Here is a 17,287-nt window from a genome sequence, read left to right as displayed (position 1 = left end):
CTTTTGGCAATCAGAAGCATAGAGGTTCCCCAGCATGGTGACAGGGAAATATTTTTCCTCCATATAGACTGCATAGTGTGCAGCAAAACATGGTGCCATGCACTGGGAGACGGTTTTGTTGGGCACAAGGGTCCTGATCTCCACAAGTAGGTCCCAGCTTGTCCCCAGTGAGCTCGGCTGCTGCTGCTGCTGCGGATGCTGCGCTGACGCATCCCTTGGCACGGGCCAAACACCAAGCAGGAGGCTTGCAGATGTGTCACAGCGTCCTACCCAACTAGCTCACACCGGGAACAGCTACATCGAAGTGATGGTCCTGACATTATGCAAACTTTTAATCACTGCTGAGTGGAAAGTCATGTTCAATCTGTATTTCATTGCCTGTAACAGTGAAATCTGCCTTTCTTGCCAGAAAAGTTTTTTTTTACTCTTTTTTTTTTCTCACAAAAGAAGAATCTGATGGCAAAAACATATCCTTAGAGATATAAATTACACAAAAGCCCAGTCATTTGCATTACAACCTTGTGGAAAATTCTTTAACTGGTTTTAGAGCCATTTACATTGAGGAAACTATTTTGATTTTCCTTCCATGCAATATAGCAGTTGAGAATAATAAGCGTAACCCTCACAGTGTGACCAGATGCTGGGCAATTCCTCAGCAAGAGCTCTGAAACCACAAGCAGTCTCTAGACATAACTCACGGGGCTCTGTGTTGTGCTGTTCACAGCAATATCAATGGATAGTTGCATCCCAGCAAGATTAATTTCAGTATATTTGGCAAAATCTCTTGCACTGCATTGAAATTCTCAAACTAACCAACACCAAAAAAAGAGATGATGATGGAAGGGATGATAGAAGAGGAAATAAAGCCCTTTGCCTTATGCACTCCTGCTGCTAGAATAAGTAGAAACACGTTATTTGGCTACACATTGAACTTACCCATTTTTTTGGTTAGTCATCGGACTTACCTGGCCCTAAGTGAAGAATGGAGCAGCCAGACACCTGTACCAGGGAGCTGGTGCTGGGCATGCTCTTGTTCACCTGCTTGGCTCTCAGATGCACTCGAGCCAGAGCCTGATTTGCCATGTGCCCTATAAACAAGCTAGCAGGATTTAAGACCTTTTGGGGCAGTTTCTACCTCTCACAACTGGGGATCAACTCACCAATCACCATCAAAGCACCATTCAGAGCTGTGGCAGTGAGGCAGAGATGAAGCCCCAGCCCTTGCATCCTGAAAGCCTCCCTTTCTCCTAGCTGGTGGATGCATCTGCAGCCAGAGGAAGTCAGAGCCGCCTCTCTCCATGTGCAAGCTGTGAGTTTTGTTGTGGCTGGACAGTTGGTTTCTTGGTGTTAGTTCAGCTAAAGATAACAAAACTCTTCGCGTTTGCAAATCTGCAGCCATTTAGGAGCCTCTGGTGGTTCAATCACCCTGAGCAAAGATGCTGTCAGAGGCTGGGACACTAACACGTCCTGCTGCACCTCTAGGCCTTGCTGCACTGTAGCAGATGGCGATGCAAGTGAGAACTCAGTTGGCACTTACTCACGCCCAGTGGATCCCCAGTGAAAAGCGGCATATTTTTCATTTAATCCTTGAATGCTTTGGGGTTGTTTTCTTCTGCATGAGTGAAAGATTTGAGACTTTTTATTTTTTTCCGTAGGAAAAGACTTATTTTTATAAACACTGATAATGGATTTAAAACACTAGCAGGTACAAAAGGTATTTCTTTAAGACTGAGAAAAGTTAATTCCAAGCAAAACGTTCACCCAAGTTTGTAAGTAGCGATGGGGAGTGAGCACTGTGATCTCCTTTATTAAATGTAGGGACATAGGCCAGACACAGCGACCGTCCCCTGCAGTGTCCCCAGTAACAACTTGCAAAGAGATGGTGCAACAGGATGAAAACCAGGCCTGCCCTGTCGACAGTGCTCCCTCCTCCTGGCCAGTGCAGCACTTTGTCTGTGAAGGGCTTCACATTTATTTTCAATGCCTCAAACAACAGGCCTTCTGCTGTGTCCCCTGGGAGACTAAGTCACAGGCTAATCAATGGCATTTAAGAGCTAGCAGCATGGTTCTTAGTCCGTCATTAATTTCACGGAAAATAGATTTAATATTTCATGTTAGCCTAAACATAAGTAAGTAACAGCTCTTCTCTCCCAGCGATGATGGGCAGAAGCACATTGCTTCCTGCACTCCCATGCACCCTTGCTTAACGGCATCGACTTTCCCACCCAGTTGCCGTTTTGCTTAGGCTCTAAAGTCAGTCTGTCTTTAGCAAGGATTTGTTACATACTGTGAAGGAAATGAGAAGGGAGAACAGTGCCGTTTGCAAAGAAAAAGGTGTCATGAAGGAAGAGGGGAGACTCTGGAAGAGAAGGAGTAAGGAACAAGGGAGTAAGTAAGGAGGAAGGGAAGGGAAGGGGAGATAGTTAGATGCAGCAGTTGGCTTTGTCGTTTGGTGCTATTACATTTTTTTCATCCCTCCCTAAGGCAAATTTATGGGTGGATTGAGTTCTACTTTCCTAATCTCTTGATTATGTTTTCATTCCTACTTCATCTCCTTTCTTTCTTGTCTCAATGCCTAACAACTAAATCTACCTCTGATCATCAAGAAGTCTGAGCACTCCTGACGTCTTTTTCTTGTCCAGCCAGTGTTTGTCAGTGGGACCATATCTGTGGCCCACATTCGCATTCAAAATCAGCAAAACGGGGGTTTCCAGCTGCTTTCCTTAATCTCTTTTGTTCAGATTCAAAACTTGCCTTGTGTTTCCTATCGCTGAGTTCCCAACTTGAGGCTGGTCACTAGAGCACGGCGCTTAGGACAAGTGGCATCTTAGGCACCTGGAGGTGGGGAGAAGCCTCCAAACTTCCATAGGGGAATGGAGCAGGCAGGGCCTCCACATGAGCACTCATTTTCCTGTACCTAGCCCAGTGGGCACAGGCCCCGTGAGATGCATAGACAGAGACAGTTTGCAAGCACACGAACACAAGAAAAGCCAGAATCTGTATCAAGTAGATGTCAAAATTCAAGTTATTCTCTCCTTGCTTCCAAGCACATTGAAAGATCATTTGATAATGCCAGGGCTGTGAAACTTCAGTGAAACTGCAAAATGTTTTAGGCCTGCATTCAACCCATCCATCTTCACACATATCTGAGGTGTCAGGGCTAGGAAGCTTGTTGCCTTTGGCTTTCTCTGTAGGGAGCCAAGGGAGGGTGAGATGCCTCCAAAGAGAGATACAGGTCTCTGCTCACTGAGGAGAGAAAATCATATCTACAGCCCTAACATATCTAACTGCAGCCCTCGTGTCTCAGTTGTGGCCAAAACATGCCCCCAAACTGAACAACACCTCGGTCTCTTCCTTTGGCAGTGACTGATAGAAGTGTTGCACCAAACTTGGAATATAACACTGGTACCTTCCCTCCCACCCAGGACTGTTTTCTGGTCTCTTCTTGGCAAAAGAATTGCATTTGCCTCATGATATATTCTTTCTTACTAATGCTATTACATCTCACATGCCAACACCCACTTTACGTGGAGAAAAGTCAAGAAATTAGAGCCAGATGTTCTTGTGATACAGCAAACTGCTTCCTGGACTGAGCCCCAACCAGCCCGCATTCAAACAGGCTTCCCAGAAAGGCGGAAAAGTCTCCATCCTTGGAAAGACTCAAAACTGAGCGACCTGATCTAACTCTGAAGTTGGATTTAAGTTTGCAGTTGGCCTTGCTTTGAATAGTGCATTTGAAGCAGACGCCCTCCAGAGAACCATCACATACTGGCACTTTTGGTTCTGTCTTTTGTTTCTCCCCTCAGCCTTTATCCAATGATGCTGGGTTGTAAAGGGAGAAGAAGACAGAGGTCCCCAAGGCTTTGGCTGGCACCCCATGGTAGAAGAGCACGAGCTGTGCGCTCACTGTAACGGGTGCCAGCCCTTTCCATGCTGCAGATGGGGCTGGCAGCAGCAGAGCTGTGAGGACAGAGACATCGTGTGCGCTGGTGTCACTTTGTCACTGAGACAATATATATGGCAGGGACAGAAATCCTAGAGCTGGCTGTCAGGAAGCAAGTCTTCAGCAGGAGGTGACTGAGGCTGCCATAGAGCCTCTGAAGGGAGGTGAGTCCCTGCCTGGGATGGTTGCAGCCAAACTCTAGAAAATACCATGACTATGTCCCTCCCTTCCTCACCCCATTGAAATACAACCCCATAGCAATAAGGCTCTGTTAGCTCCTGTGTTCATTGTGTCCTCTTCACAAAATTGCCTCTTTCCACCTCCCTGATGGCTGAAGGCTCCGGTTTTTAGCCAGTTCTCTGTGGCCCATGGACTAAGGCAGAAGGAATGAACCCGACACGCACAGGCTATGCAGAACTACCAGGGACTGCAGAAGAGGTGACACTCAGCCAGGCAACAGCTATTCAACCCTGTTTAGACCATCAAGGCTAATCTAGTGCTTGTGCAAGTAATAAGTCCAAGCCTTCCTACCTTAAACAAGCACTCTGTGCTTCAGATCTCTATGAAATGAGTTTCAGCAGCCACATAACCCTTTACATCATGTAGCGTGCAGGACACTTGTTCCATTTTAACGAGCTCCAGTTATTGCCGCCTCCCTCAGACTGAAGAAAGAAAAATTATAGGTCAAGGTTTTGCATTAATATTCCCATCAGGTGCAGAGCTTCCATTTTTCTCATCACAGCTTTTGCATTAGAAGATGTTTTTCTGGGAGCGCTCTGTATTTGCCCCTGTCGCTCGAGCTCGCTTGTGTTTAATCAGAGGGAGCAGCAGTATAAATGGAGCAATCCAATTAATTGGGATGACGCCGTTGCGCTGCTTATTGACTGCTCTACCTTTGAGTCTCGCAGCTCAAGCACCAATAAAGCAGAAAGAGAAAATACATCATGATAGTCAAGGCAGAGATGTAGGCACCATTTGTCTGAATTTATGGTTTAATTTGCTCCTGCAAGTAAATATGGCCGCTAGCTTTGAATAATTAAGTTCCCTTCGGTGATGAGAAAAAACAAATAGCGCCTGAAGCCCAGGGTCAGTTCCCTGGAATCACTCATGTTGCTTCGCTCCCACAACCAGGACACAAGGTCTCCCGGGAGGAGCAGCCCTGCAAAGCCTGGCAGTGCCTGGGCTGACCAAGAGCCATTCTGGGGAAGCAACACAGGCACCTTCTAGGCCTCTCTAGGCCTCTCTTTTCCCCATCTGTGGGATGAGGAGGTAGGTCCACCCCTTCTGAACTACATCCCTGAGGAGCAGGAGCTACAGAGCTGAGGTTTCATCAGCTGAAAGAAGGCTCTGCTGCCTCATTTGCTGCCTTTTTCTGCAAAATAGCAAATGGTGCTCCACAGAAAATTCAGTTCATCCTTAGCTGTGGGTCTTTCAGAGCTCTGAGATCTGTCTGAAGAGACCCGGGGGTAGCACAGACCTCGCAGCAAGCAGAAGCAGAAAGGCTGCGTAGGTGGATCCCTTTCTGAAGGGTAAAGACCCCTGTGCCACTTTTCACTGCCACGTAGCATCCTTACAGCACAGTGTCTGGCTGGGAATCAAACTGCCTGATTGGACTAAATATAATGGTAGTTAATGCCCACAGCATCCATCAGGGCTAGGGGTGTTTGATGGAGCTCAACAGGACGGGGGGCAGCATTCCCACTGTCCTCGTCGGATGGAACACGAGGGCAAGGGGAGCAGCGCAGCAGCACCTGTATCCAGGATAGGATACAGGTTAGGAGCGTTAGGAGCAGAAAATATCCTGCCATTTCCCCTTCCCCAAGCGATGGTTTTATTCATGTCACGCAGTGGTTGGAGTGCCAGCCTCCAAGCAGATGCATTCTGAGTGCCTGGATCTGCCACCTTTTTTTTAAGGCGACATAAATAGGCTACTTGTGGTGCCACTACTTGGCTACTCAAGCTGGCAGCTCAAACTAATTTGTGCAGGAATTAGATTGTGACCAAAAAAGAACCTAAAAATCCCCAAAAGTTTCAATTTTTTTTGGCCTCGAAAAATACGTAGACGAAGCACAATGAGTTGTCCACAGTGCAAGGCTGCTGTAACATAGCAGGAAATGCACTGAGTTCCTATGTGCCAGCGCTGTCCAAGGAGAGGGGACTGTGCCAGAGTTTGGAAATGATCCCTTCTCCCTTCCCATTTTGCTTAGAGAGCAGGAACAGTCAGCACCAACAAGCCCCAAACTCATCCCCTAGATTTATCCTGGGGAAATCTGCCACACCACAGCCCAAGTCCCAGGATAACCCACTCCCACCGACAACCAACAGATTTCTTCTCTTCCTGCAAAGGGTGACAGATTTGGTGCAGACACACTTGATTTTTTTTTTTTTTGCCAGAGCATTCGTGTATATTTAAGCTGAAACATCTAAAAGATTTATGAGCTACATCCAAGCCCAATCAGAAGCTGCACTAAAAAAAATGTTTTTTTTTTTTTTTTAATATTTATTAAGACAACTATTGGAAAACTGTTCCCAGGTCGGGGGAAAAGAGGCTGGTTCCAGGTCCGGCTCCCAGGGAGGAGAGTCCCAGCTGGCTGCCAAGCTGGTCACGCTGAAGTCCAGCTTTGCCTCGCAGAGCCCCAGGCTCATTTCACAGCCTAATTGATATAATAGCTCTAATTATCCCCGAAGCAAACACCACTTTGTTTCCCGCTTATCCAGGGCAAGCTCTGAGCCAATACTCAACCTGCACCTATTGATTTCCTACTACGCTCTAGGTGAGGAAGAAGGAAATGGGGGTTTCCTTCTGAATACAGTGAGCAGGGCTGGAGGCGTTTTCCCCGAGACACCTGGCCAGTCGCTTGCCTTCCCTGCTTGAACCAGGAGGGTTTTGCAACCCCATTCCCTGCCGTTCAGCCCTGCAGAGGTGAAAATCTCCCCCAAAGGGGCAAATTCCTGTCTGCGCAGACATCTGTGGATGAACAGAGCACCCGCTGCCAAAGCACTCCCTTCCCAACTGGCAGTGCTTGGATTGCAGGCAAAGTGCATGGGAAAAGCAGTTCCCAAACCCATTCTGGGGCTGGGGGAGCCAGGAGGAGAGCAATGCTTCGGAGCTGGGGTGAGGCAGGACCTGCTCTGTGTGAGAAGGAGCAAAGAGAGAGGAGGGAGAAAGAAACCAGGCACAAACCGCGCCAGGGAGTGGAGCCAAGGAAATGTCAGGGCGGATTTTGGCACTTTGTCCAAGCCTCCCTTTTGCTGGGGATTCGTGAGGCTCTTTGCTTGGCTGTAACCCCTTCTCTGCTGGGCCAAACAGCTGGGGTTGGAACAAAATTTCAGGGCTCCCAAATGGCAAACTTGGACCACAAAATGTGGTAGCTCTGAGACCCCAACAGCCTTTTCACGTCACAGATCAATGTTTCCTGTTCCCTTGGTATTTTACTGTAATGCCAAAACCATTCACAAAAATACAAGCAATTGCACTCTACCATAGAGGCTCAATATCAAGTTTAAACATTTCCAGCTAAACAGAAAGGATTAAAAGCATGGAACTGGGGTGTGCGCTCAACAGGGAGGCCAGATCTTCAGCAGGGAGGCAGAAGAGCAAAGCTCCAGGACCAGGAGGCCCACAGGTTGAGAGCTGGAAACTGGTAATGAGCCCAAAACAGCCCAGGCCTGCACTGGAAGAGCTGCCCAAAGCTCTGGCTCTGCCTTGTTTGGTCTGTTCATCCCCACGCACCTCACCTGGGCGCCTGGCGATGCGGGGGCAGCCTGGCTGTCCACTGCCCACCTGCCTCCTCCCCGCTGCTCATCCCTCTCTGTTCTCCCATCTCCGCGCTCCTCTGCCCTAAGGACATGTGGGTCTCAGCAAGGAGCAGCCAAAGCACGAAGGAGACGCGACGAGACCAACAGCCACCAGCGTGCGAAGTGGAGCCCGGGTAACAGCAGAGGCAGGAGCAGCCCCAAGCCGCCTGCAGCATCCCAGTGCAGGCAGGAGAGGGGCTTTCCTGACATGCAGGGGTTGTTTCTGCTTTCAATCGCAAGTGGGAGCAAAAAGGCTCTTTATTTCATGCAGCTTCAAACATCGATTGGATACAGCCGATCCTTCCATCAGCTGGTGCAGTGCCACCAGATGAATAAATCGTGCATGCAACTGTAATTACTGCTTAGCTTGTGTTTAAATGCAGTGTCATTGATCTGCAGAACACATCAAAATCCACAAAGAAATGCATGAAATTATACTGGGTGAAGCAAAGTATCTGACAGCATCCATTTGCAGCCATCTCCATTTACTAAGAAAAAAAAAATACATTCTCTCTATTCAAATTCTTGAGCTAACTTAAAATTCAATCATCAGCTGTAACACAATTTTATGGGCTGCTCTTTATGTAAGACAATATGTTTCCTCCTTACAAAAGGCAAACAGATTTCTACCAGCTCTGCAGGGCCTACCCCTACACAGGCAAACTACTATTACAAGCAGTGAAGAATATTGCTTAAGGGTTATAGACTGTAATGCAGAAAGATGGCCTTGACAGAGCTCCTATGACTTAGGAAACCCAAATTGACTTCCAAGCTCTGCTACAGGCTCTCTTGTGTCCTCCTCACTGTCCATCCCTTCAGTAGCTACGTTCCTCGTGAAGGAAGGGTGATAAACTGCATTTCCCAACTCCAGCAGGAGGCTGGGGGGACAAACGGGCAGCAGAGATTTTGGGCAGGACAGTGGCAGCGGCCGCAGCAGCTCAGGGCCAGGCAATGAAGATGTTTGTGCTCACCGGCCATCTGTCCTAGATGCTCTCCTTCCGTTCTGCAGCCAAGAGGAAGCTCAACCAAAGCTTTTTACTGGTAATAAAGCCCAGAGCATCTGGAAGGATTCCTGATGTTTTCCAGTCCTGACGCTGCTTCAGGCCAGCTCCATTCTCCCACTGGAAAGGAAGTATCCCTCAGTTTAAACATATCTCCACCAAGCAGGCACAGACCTTGCTTAGCCGGCTGCGTTACCCGGCCCACGGTCCCTCGCCAGAGCCACGAGCACAGGCCATCTGCGGGCAGGCAGTCAGGACCGTGCCAGTTTTAATCGTTACAAAGCCTGTTTTGGTAGGCACGCGTCCTCGGGCACGTACAAGAGCTTCTGCACAGCCCGAGCGCTGACACGGGCACTGTCCTCAGCCCTGCAGAAGGACATGCCGCGAAGCAGGGTCCTCTGCTCTCTGCAAGCCCACGCTGGGCATTGCAAGCCCAGGCTGTTCAGATGCACCAGGGTCATGTACATAAACTGGGGCAGGGAGCTAAGAGCTTTGCGAGTCAGTGGATTACTAGTTCATAATTCCCAATACGTTGCTTTGGGGGAGATTAATAGAAAAAAATATGAAGGGGAAAATTCTCCACTAACCGATTGCTTGTGTAATCTGAATTGCCATACACATTCTGATGGCATTTCAGTTCCCTCGCTCAGCAGCAGCCGGAAGAAGGCATTATCTTGTTATTATTATTACATTATATCACTATTGTTAAGAGAGGGTACTTATCGGTGGAGGATTTCCCTCCCTGAGGGATGGCATAGAGACACGGGACTCCCTTGTCTTAAGCAGCTCTTTGGAAACTCTAAATACAGTGACTAGGCAGCCACAGGAGCAACCCAAACTGATATGAGGTGGGTTGCAGAAGTCTCATCTTTCAGGGTTTTTTAAATGATGACAAGTGGCTACAAATTACAAGATACCCAGTTAGCCCAACCTGGCCCTGGTGATGAACTTGCTTCTAGTGGGAAAGAATGAGGTATTCCAAATGTGGCAAACACGACTCTTCTCCCAACATTTATTCAGCCGGGGAGGAGAAACTTTTTTTCTGGGAGTTTTGCCTTAAGCATCTTCTGGCTTCATGGGTGGTCATGGTTGTTTGCTTTCCAGGGTCCAAGCAATTGCTTTGCAAGACTGGCTGCAGCAGCACAGAGGCACCATCCCCCCATGAGGATCCTTACCAGAATAAGCCCTTCATGATCCCAAACTCCTTTTGACTTATTTTTAGCCCTCCTCTTTCTTCTCCTTTTCCCTTCTTCAATATAGAAAGCCATCAGCCCCAGCAGGTTCATAACAACCCCTTTGTGAAAGAAAGCACCAAAGCCACCACTTGTCCCATTGCTTAAACGTTTAGACATAGACCCTGTGCCCTGCCAGGGTGCTCTGTCCCACCATGCTCCATCCCTACTCTACCTCAACTGTGTCCCTCAGAGCTGAGCAGAGGAAATACGTAGATGCTTACACAGAAGCAGAGCCAGGCTGGGGCTGTGAGGCCTTCAGCCATTTCAGCTGGAGCTTATGTGGAGTCTGTGTCCCTCCCAGCATGGAAAGGGCACCTGCACACAGGGCCACGGAGAAGGAAAAGGCTCCCAAAGAGCTTGTGGAGCTTGAGCTCTGCGTCATCCTGGCACGCTGGGATTTACGGAGCACCGCTGGAACGATACACTCACCCCCATAAAAATTCTTAATTTATGGAAAACAAAAGCAAGCATGTCCTGCGGCCAGCAGCTTTGCACTGAACAGCAATTTAAATCACAGAGGCATTTATATAAACTGCATTGCTGTATAAACAAGCTCCTAAGGATTGCACCACTATGAGCAGCCAGTCACATCCCCCGGCCCTGGGTAACCACAAACAGGGACGCGGTCACCCCCATGGCTGCTCAGAGTAACATGGTCCAAAGTGGCCATAAAGCAAAGTGTAACACATGGAACAAAGCAGTTCTGGCTGCCTCCTTTCTCCATCTCAGAGAGGATTTAGGAAACCTGGAGAAGCCCTTCTGGCACATTCAGAGGCTCAGAAGAGCCTTCATTGGGAGAAGAAGCCTCTCCCAGCTGGAGCAGAGGTGTTCCAAGGGGGTAGGTAGAGGCTTTCAGAGCAACACCTTGGGAATAGGGAAAAGAATAGCTGTTGCCATACATTAATCAACAGAATTAAACTCTGACATTGCTATTTAAACACTAAAAGAGGCAGTTTTGCCACACTCACAGGGTAGGGAAGCTTTCTTGCTGCAGATACAGCTCTTTGAAGTTCACATATGCTCAGAAAGCACCCAGACAAATTTATGGAAGAAAATTGAGGACTAATAAGTATAAAAATAGCACCATGCTTTCAGGAATTCCATTATCCACAGAGCTTGGAGGCTCAGGAAATAGTCTGACCAGTGCACATTTGCTTGGTATTGGTACTCTTCTCTCAGCATCTGCTCTTGGACACTCTTACGCTGGATGGGTCTTTGATCTGATCCAAAGCCATGTTTTTTCTCTTTGGTAAAGGCTCTATAAAAAGTCTCTCATCCCTCTGCCCCTTTATGTGCCTTTCAGTTTTCCAACTTCAATTCAGAAACCCTCTTTCCGAGGTCTGTCACAAAGACATTTCTGAACTGGTTGGAAGTGCTGGCTTCCTCCAAAGTCCACTTCCCCCCAGCGGCGCTCTTTGATCACAAGCTCACACTGTCCCACATCATCCAGTGCTTTTCCCTTTCTGCAGTAAGGAAACCTCCGTGCATTGCTGACCCACCACCAGCAGGCAAAGAAAGCAGCGCATGCCTGAAGACCGAGAGCTCCGACTCCCTTTATACCTTGACATATCTTTGTTAGACACTTGCTTTTTAGTGACGCTGCCCACCCACATGCTATGCTAAAAATTAGTCTGGATCCAATCGTGCCTTGCAAAACTGCAAGCCTAAGTAGGACAGCCAAACTGCAAAGCTGCTTTGGTTTGTCCCTACCTGCGATTCCCCTGCTAAAAACAGCATCAGTTTAGGATTGGATTTTAGGGAGGGAAGCTGGGGGGAGGAGGCAGCGGCTGCTCCAGGTGATCCATGCTGGCATCTTATCTGGTCAGGCACAAGACAAGGATTTAGCATTGGAGCTGCGGCAGGATAGCAGGTGGTTTCATGGGATTCCCATAGAGATAAGGCTGTCAGAGCGGAGACTGCATCCAGGAGCCTGCAGCGGATGTCTAGAGTCCAGCAGAGAAGTCCCAAGCCCTTCTTCCTCCACATTAGGCTAAGAAAACACCAGATGATCCTCTCTCCCTCTCTGCTGAATTATTTAACCCCTGCAGTTTTTCTTTCCTGCCTGTGCTAACCAACCTGGAAGCACCCGATAAGCAGCATTCCCCACTTTCTAGCAGTCACTAGGAGGACAGAAAGGCAGCATTTCCTACATGCAGTCATTGGTTTGGAAAAGGCCATGACCTGATGGCTCAGCCATGTTTCACGCATTTTATAATTAACGATTAAGACACGTGTTATCCCATAACTGCACGTGTGGGGCAAGAGCTGTGCTCAATAGCGGGCTGTTTTCCCCCTTGCCCTAACATAATAGATTGGATGTGGCCGGGAATGGTGCGGGCAGGAAAATGGTATCGTGCCACAACATCCTGGTATTTGCCTGGAATAACAGGGCCAAGCACTGTATCACACCTCCTGCAAGCAGCACCCACGCATTTTTTCCTCTTCTGGTGGAAGATACTCTAAGAGTTTCCTATATGCTTTTATAGTCACTGCTGACATGTTTTTGGCCCCCTACTCTTCATCTGCTTCCTCACTGCTGTTAGTGAGCACTGAACACAGCTCGCTGTTCAGCAGGCGAGAAAGGGAAACCTTTACATCTGATACTAGCTTGTGCTGTAAGCAACGGCCCTTAAAAGCACCCATTTCTGCCCATGACCTGTAAAGGAGCACAGTAAAGCCAGCTCGCCTGGTGACAGCTGCCCGTAAGCACCTGAAGCTAGGCAAGGTGACGACCTTGATTAAGAAGTCAGCCCTTGCCAGTAGTCACCACAACACAACGCTGGAGATAACCATCGAGTGTCTCTGTGCATGAAATAACCCGGTGGTGACTCAGCTGCTTCTGTTGACAAACCATAATCTGCTTTTTCAGTCCAACACAAGCCAACAAAACTGAATGCCAGAGTATCCCACACGGGTCCCTGCTCATGGAGAAGACACAGGCTGAGGCCAAGGCTGGGAGCTGAAGGAGCATCTTGGAGGCTTGTTCTCTTCACCTTGATCTGTGAGGAAGTTTCCTGTGGCAGCAGAGTGCCCTCCCCACAACATGTGTAGGCAGCATTAGCCTCCACAGCAGAGGCTACGAGCAGCCTGTTCCTGTAGGGCAATTCATACACCGGTCCTTTCCGCACGCACTGCATCTAACATCAGCTGCTCTCATGTGGTGTTGAACACAGCAAATGGAGGTGCAACAGACTATTTACTCCTTATTTTGAATGCCACTGTGTGAAGATGTGCAGATCAACTAGGCCTTATAGAGCATGTGTGTTTTGTAGCTGCAGTTCAGTCTGCTCCTCTCCCTGTGTTCAGAAGATGCCCCTTCCCATGCATTTTGCTTTTAGCAGCACGGTGTAGCTGGGTTTCACCTCCCTGAGCCTGAGAAACCGAATGACTCAGAAACCTGCAATCTACTTCAAAACAAAGCATTTAAGAGAAAAGACATAAGCAGTAATGGAGCTACTCAGCTCAGGAGCATAAATGCTAGAGGGTTACTCATATACTCAAAAACCTTTAACCTTTCTCCAGCTTATTTTCTGTTTAACCACTGCAAGCCCCAAGTGTAACCAGGAGCCAGCGTGTCACTTCCGATATGCACCCGCTCTGGTCTATAAAATCCTGGAGCCCATAAGGCAGAAGGAGCTCTGGTACCAGCACAGAGCAGCCAGAGCGATGTGGAGCAGGGAGAGCGGCACGCTCACTCCGCATCCTCCAAAGGGCTTTTGTTGCTGCTAATTAACCAGGCGCTGGCTCTGGGGAGATTACGTGTCATCAAGACTCTTCGCTGCGACAACAATTGTCTCTCCAGCAACAGTTTGGCCTTTGGATTTGTGGTTCAAAGTGTCTATCAGGAGAGCTGTCATCCAGTGCCTTGCGGACCACTTGCACTCTGCCTCAACTTCCCTCATCCCAAATAAATGGTTCACCTTAGGGAAACCTCCATCAAGACGCTAAGATCATCCCCAAATTCCAGCAGGACTCTTCCTGGGGCGCTGAGTTTCCTGTGCCTGCAGCTGGATACAAGCATGGCAGTCTTGCAGCAGCAGCACTGTCCTCCTGCCAAGCTCTACACAAACCACCAAGCTGGCGGTCCCATACCACCAGGGCCTGCCTGTGACCAAGGCTTTGGGGGAGGAAAAAAAAAAAAAAAAAATCTGTTGCAGCCATAGACAGGAGAAATTCTAGGTGAGAGCAGCCAAGAGAGTGAATGGGTCTGGAATGAGATGCCAAAACTAGCATAGAAAGCACAGTAAAGACTCATACTAATTGATGGCCAATCCTCACTAAGACCACTAGACTGGACAAAAACCAAAAACTAGACTGGACTGGGTCACAGAAATAATTTAAAATATTGAAAAACCACGCAAGGAATGACAGAAAGAATTGGAAAAGCTGTAAATGAGTGATAAGGAGAGGACAGCCATGGACACAGCTGCTCCATACCTTGATAGGTGTAAGAGAAAACACTCCCTGCAGTCCAGTTCCCCACAGAGAGCCCAAACTGGGACTGGAAGCTGGCTGCTCTAAGAGACAAGCAGTCTGCTGGGATGGATCCTGCTCTGCTCTTTTCCCTCTACTGCTATGTTCCTGCCCCCTCTAGAGGCTGACGTGCTGCTTGCTCTCCCAGAAACCTGGCAGCAAAGAGAGTGGTGGCAATGGGGTGGGTCTGGGCACCTTTTCCGACATTCTTGGGCTGGTTTACAGGACATTCACAGCACTCCAGCATTAAGAGTATCTCAAAGGCAAGAATAATTAGAGGGAACAGGTGAAGTGAAGAGAAAATGGAGAAATAGGTAAAGGTCTCCAGGGTACTGCCAAGACTGCCTTACACATCTGCTTTTTACTGTCACCTTAAATGACTCCAGATCTTGTTCCTGAGGACAGAGAAAAGCCTGGGTCTCTAAACAAAAACACTGCAAAGCCATTTATGTCTCTGAGGACATGTGAGGAAATGCAGCTGCCTCTTAAATAACAGCAGTTGACAACCAGTTGTGAATAGATGAGCGATGGTGGCTGCAGCCATCGTGGCAAAGGAACTTATTTCAAGGATGGGCCAGTGAAGGCCCATTGAGCTATCCACAACCCTTCATGAAGCTATTGAGGGAGCATCTGTCATAAAACCATGATTTTTTTAAATACTTGAAGAAGGACATGATAGAAATAAGTCTACTTAGCTCCCATACTTCACTTCAAGACACGGGATTCTTGCAATTCTTCCATAAAAAAGAATAATGAAAGTAACAGGTGGCCAAAATCCATGACTCGAGTAGGCTGAGGTTTGTTTTCATCTTAGCATAGCGCTCATTTGTGTGCAGACACACCTACAAACCAGGATGCCTTTGCTGGGGATGGGACACAGCCGGCCCAGATGTGCCTGGCAGTGCTCCAAGCTCGCGGGGGACGCGCTGACGGTCAGGGTGAGCGACGTGCCCAAGCCCCGCGAGCTCCCAGCACCACGAGCGTGGCTGGACGTTGGGCCACGGGCGATGTGCTTTGGCAAGGCGCGCAGGGAAACGTACTCGCTACAAGGCCAGCGCGGCTCGTTCACTCATCAGCACCAAACCCACACTCCAACTTTAAAAGAAAATATATATAATTTTTTCTTTCAACTTATTCTAAACATAAAGCTAAATATCACAGCCATGTTATGTGAATGGTTCCACCCCATACTTTTTTTCCACTCACTGGCAAACTCACGCTCATTTGAGTTAACAACGTCCTTTCCTTGCATGCACCTCCACAACTTCTCTTAGCATCAGTTATCTTGCACAGCTCCACTGGCTGAAACTGGGAAGATACCCGCTAAGGCTTTATTAGGTATCCTTCCCTCCTGCCCCATGATGTTATTGCCTGCCCCACTGCCTCTTTGGGCAACAAGCCCAGTGGCAAGAAACACAGAAATCCAAAGGGACCAGAACCACTGATCCCACACACATCTACATTGTTATATTCAATACATCAAATGCATCTCCCATGCATTAGATTGATGTTCCTCAAGCTAGAAATATGTGTTTAGATCTTTTTTCCCAGCACCGCACATCATGCCTCCCTTAAAAGGAACCATCATGTCTGTGTGCAACTCTCCAGCAATAGGAAAGACTTTGCTGAATGGTGCAACTCCATGTTTATAATTCATATTAAACTGTAATTGAAATTAAGTTCCTCTTTTCCCTATAAGTTATACTTAGTTAGGCTGAGTTATTTTGAAAGTTTATTCTGAATTTGGATGAAAAAAATGCATTGAGGTGATATATATGCAGCAGTAGCATTCTTCTTAAGAATTTCACACCAGAACATGCAACCTCATACCCAAAGATCCAGCCTATAGGGGAGTTGCCCATATTCATAAATTTTAAGCTTAAAACCGAATAAAACAAATGTTTCAAAGGTATCCAAGCATTTTAGAAAGCTAAATCTTTGTTTCCCCTCAAAAACATCTGTTTTATACACCTAGATTACAGCCATTGACCAGCATCTAATCTGGCCCCTGGATTTTGTCCCCAGATTGTATCTCCTGCAATCACAGACTTGCATGTGGCTTCAAACTTGTATGTGAAGATCCATGTCGCCTAACATGAACTGAAAACACACCATCCCAACTGAGCCCATCACCCAAACTCCTGTCACAGTCAGTGGGAAAGAGAAGCATCTCCCAGGGTGATGCTACCTGGACGGTCCAGGAATGAGACCTACATGCTCAGGTCTCTTATCTAGAAAGGCTGCAAGGTTTTGAATAAGTCCTTACAGAAAAACAGGGATTGCAGAGCATCTAGCACAACATATCAAGAGGGAGCTGAGTTCCCTCAGGGAATAAAAATAATAAGAAATATTAAACTAGATATTTTCACAGATAGGCATCAGGACTTACAACACACAAACACTTAATTTCCTGCTTTTGGTTCACTAGAAGATTTTGTACTTAGGTTAGCAGGGTTTGCTAAGGTTTCTTTTTCCCCAGAACAGGATTGTTTTTTCCTTAACCAAGTACATTCAGCCACGACAAATGAGATTGAAAATGATTAATAAGAAGCTGAGGGATTCTTCTGAGATTGACAAAGATTAATGTGCATCTTATCTGTTTTGTTTGTTTGTTTTGTTTTCTTTCTCTTGTAGCTACCTAGACAGCTTAGATCGAATTGGAGCTGCAGACTACCAGCCCACGGAGCAGGATATCCTTCGGACCAGGGTCAAAACAACTGGCATCGTAGAAACCCATTTCACATTCAAAAATCTCCACTTCAGGTTAGTCTAAAAGGGCAATGCCATGGCAAATTTTCACAACACCAATTTATCACAGTGTTTCTCCATAATTCACA

At 47.6% G+C, this 17,287-nt stretch overlaps 1 protein-coding gene across 2 annotated transcripts in view; it reads left to right on the top strand.

The window, feature by feature from the left end:
* GNAO1 (G protein subunit alpha o1) overlaps window positions 1-17,287 on the top strand; it is a 103,489-nt gene that overhangs the window by 64,223 nt on the left and 21,979 nt on the right. For both annotated transcript variants that reach the window (XM_088534591.1, XM_088534592.1), the window contains exon 5: window positions 17,085-17,213. In XM_088534591.1, the coding sequence (XP_088390717.1) occupies window positions 17,085-17,213 (129 nt within the window). The remainder of the gene's footprint in view (window positions 1-17,084; window positions 17,214-17,287) is intronic.

Source organism: Tinamus guttatus, unplaced genomic scaffold (assembly GCF_059628265.1).
Source record: "Tinamus guttatus ecotype Peru unplaced genomic scaffold, ASM5962826v1 Tinamus_guttatus_pri_ptg000576l, whole genome shotgun sequence".
NCBI lineage: Eukaryota > Metazoa > Chordata > Aves > Tinamiformes > Tinamidae > Tinamus > Tinamus guttatus.
The sequence above is the reverse complement of the archived record's forward strand: the minus strand, read 5'-3'. Positions and strand labels throughout refer to the sequence as shown.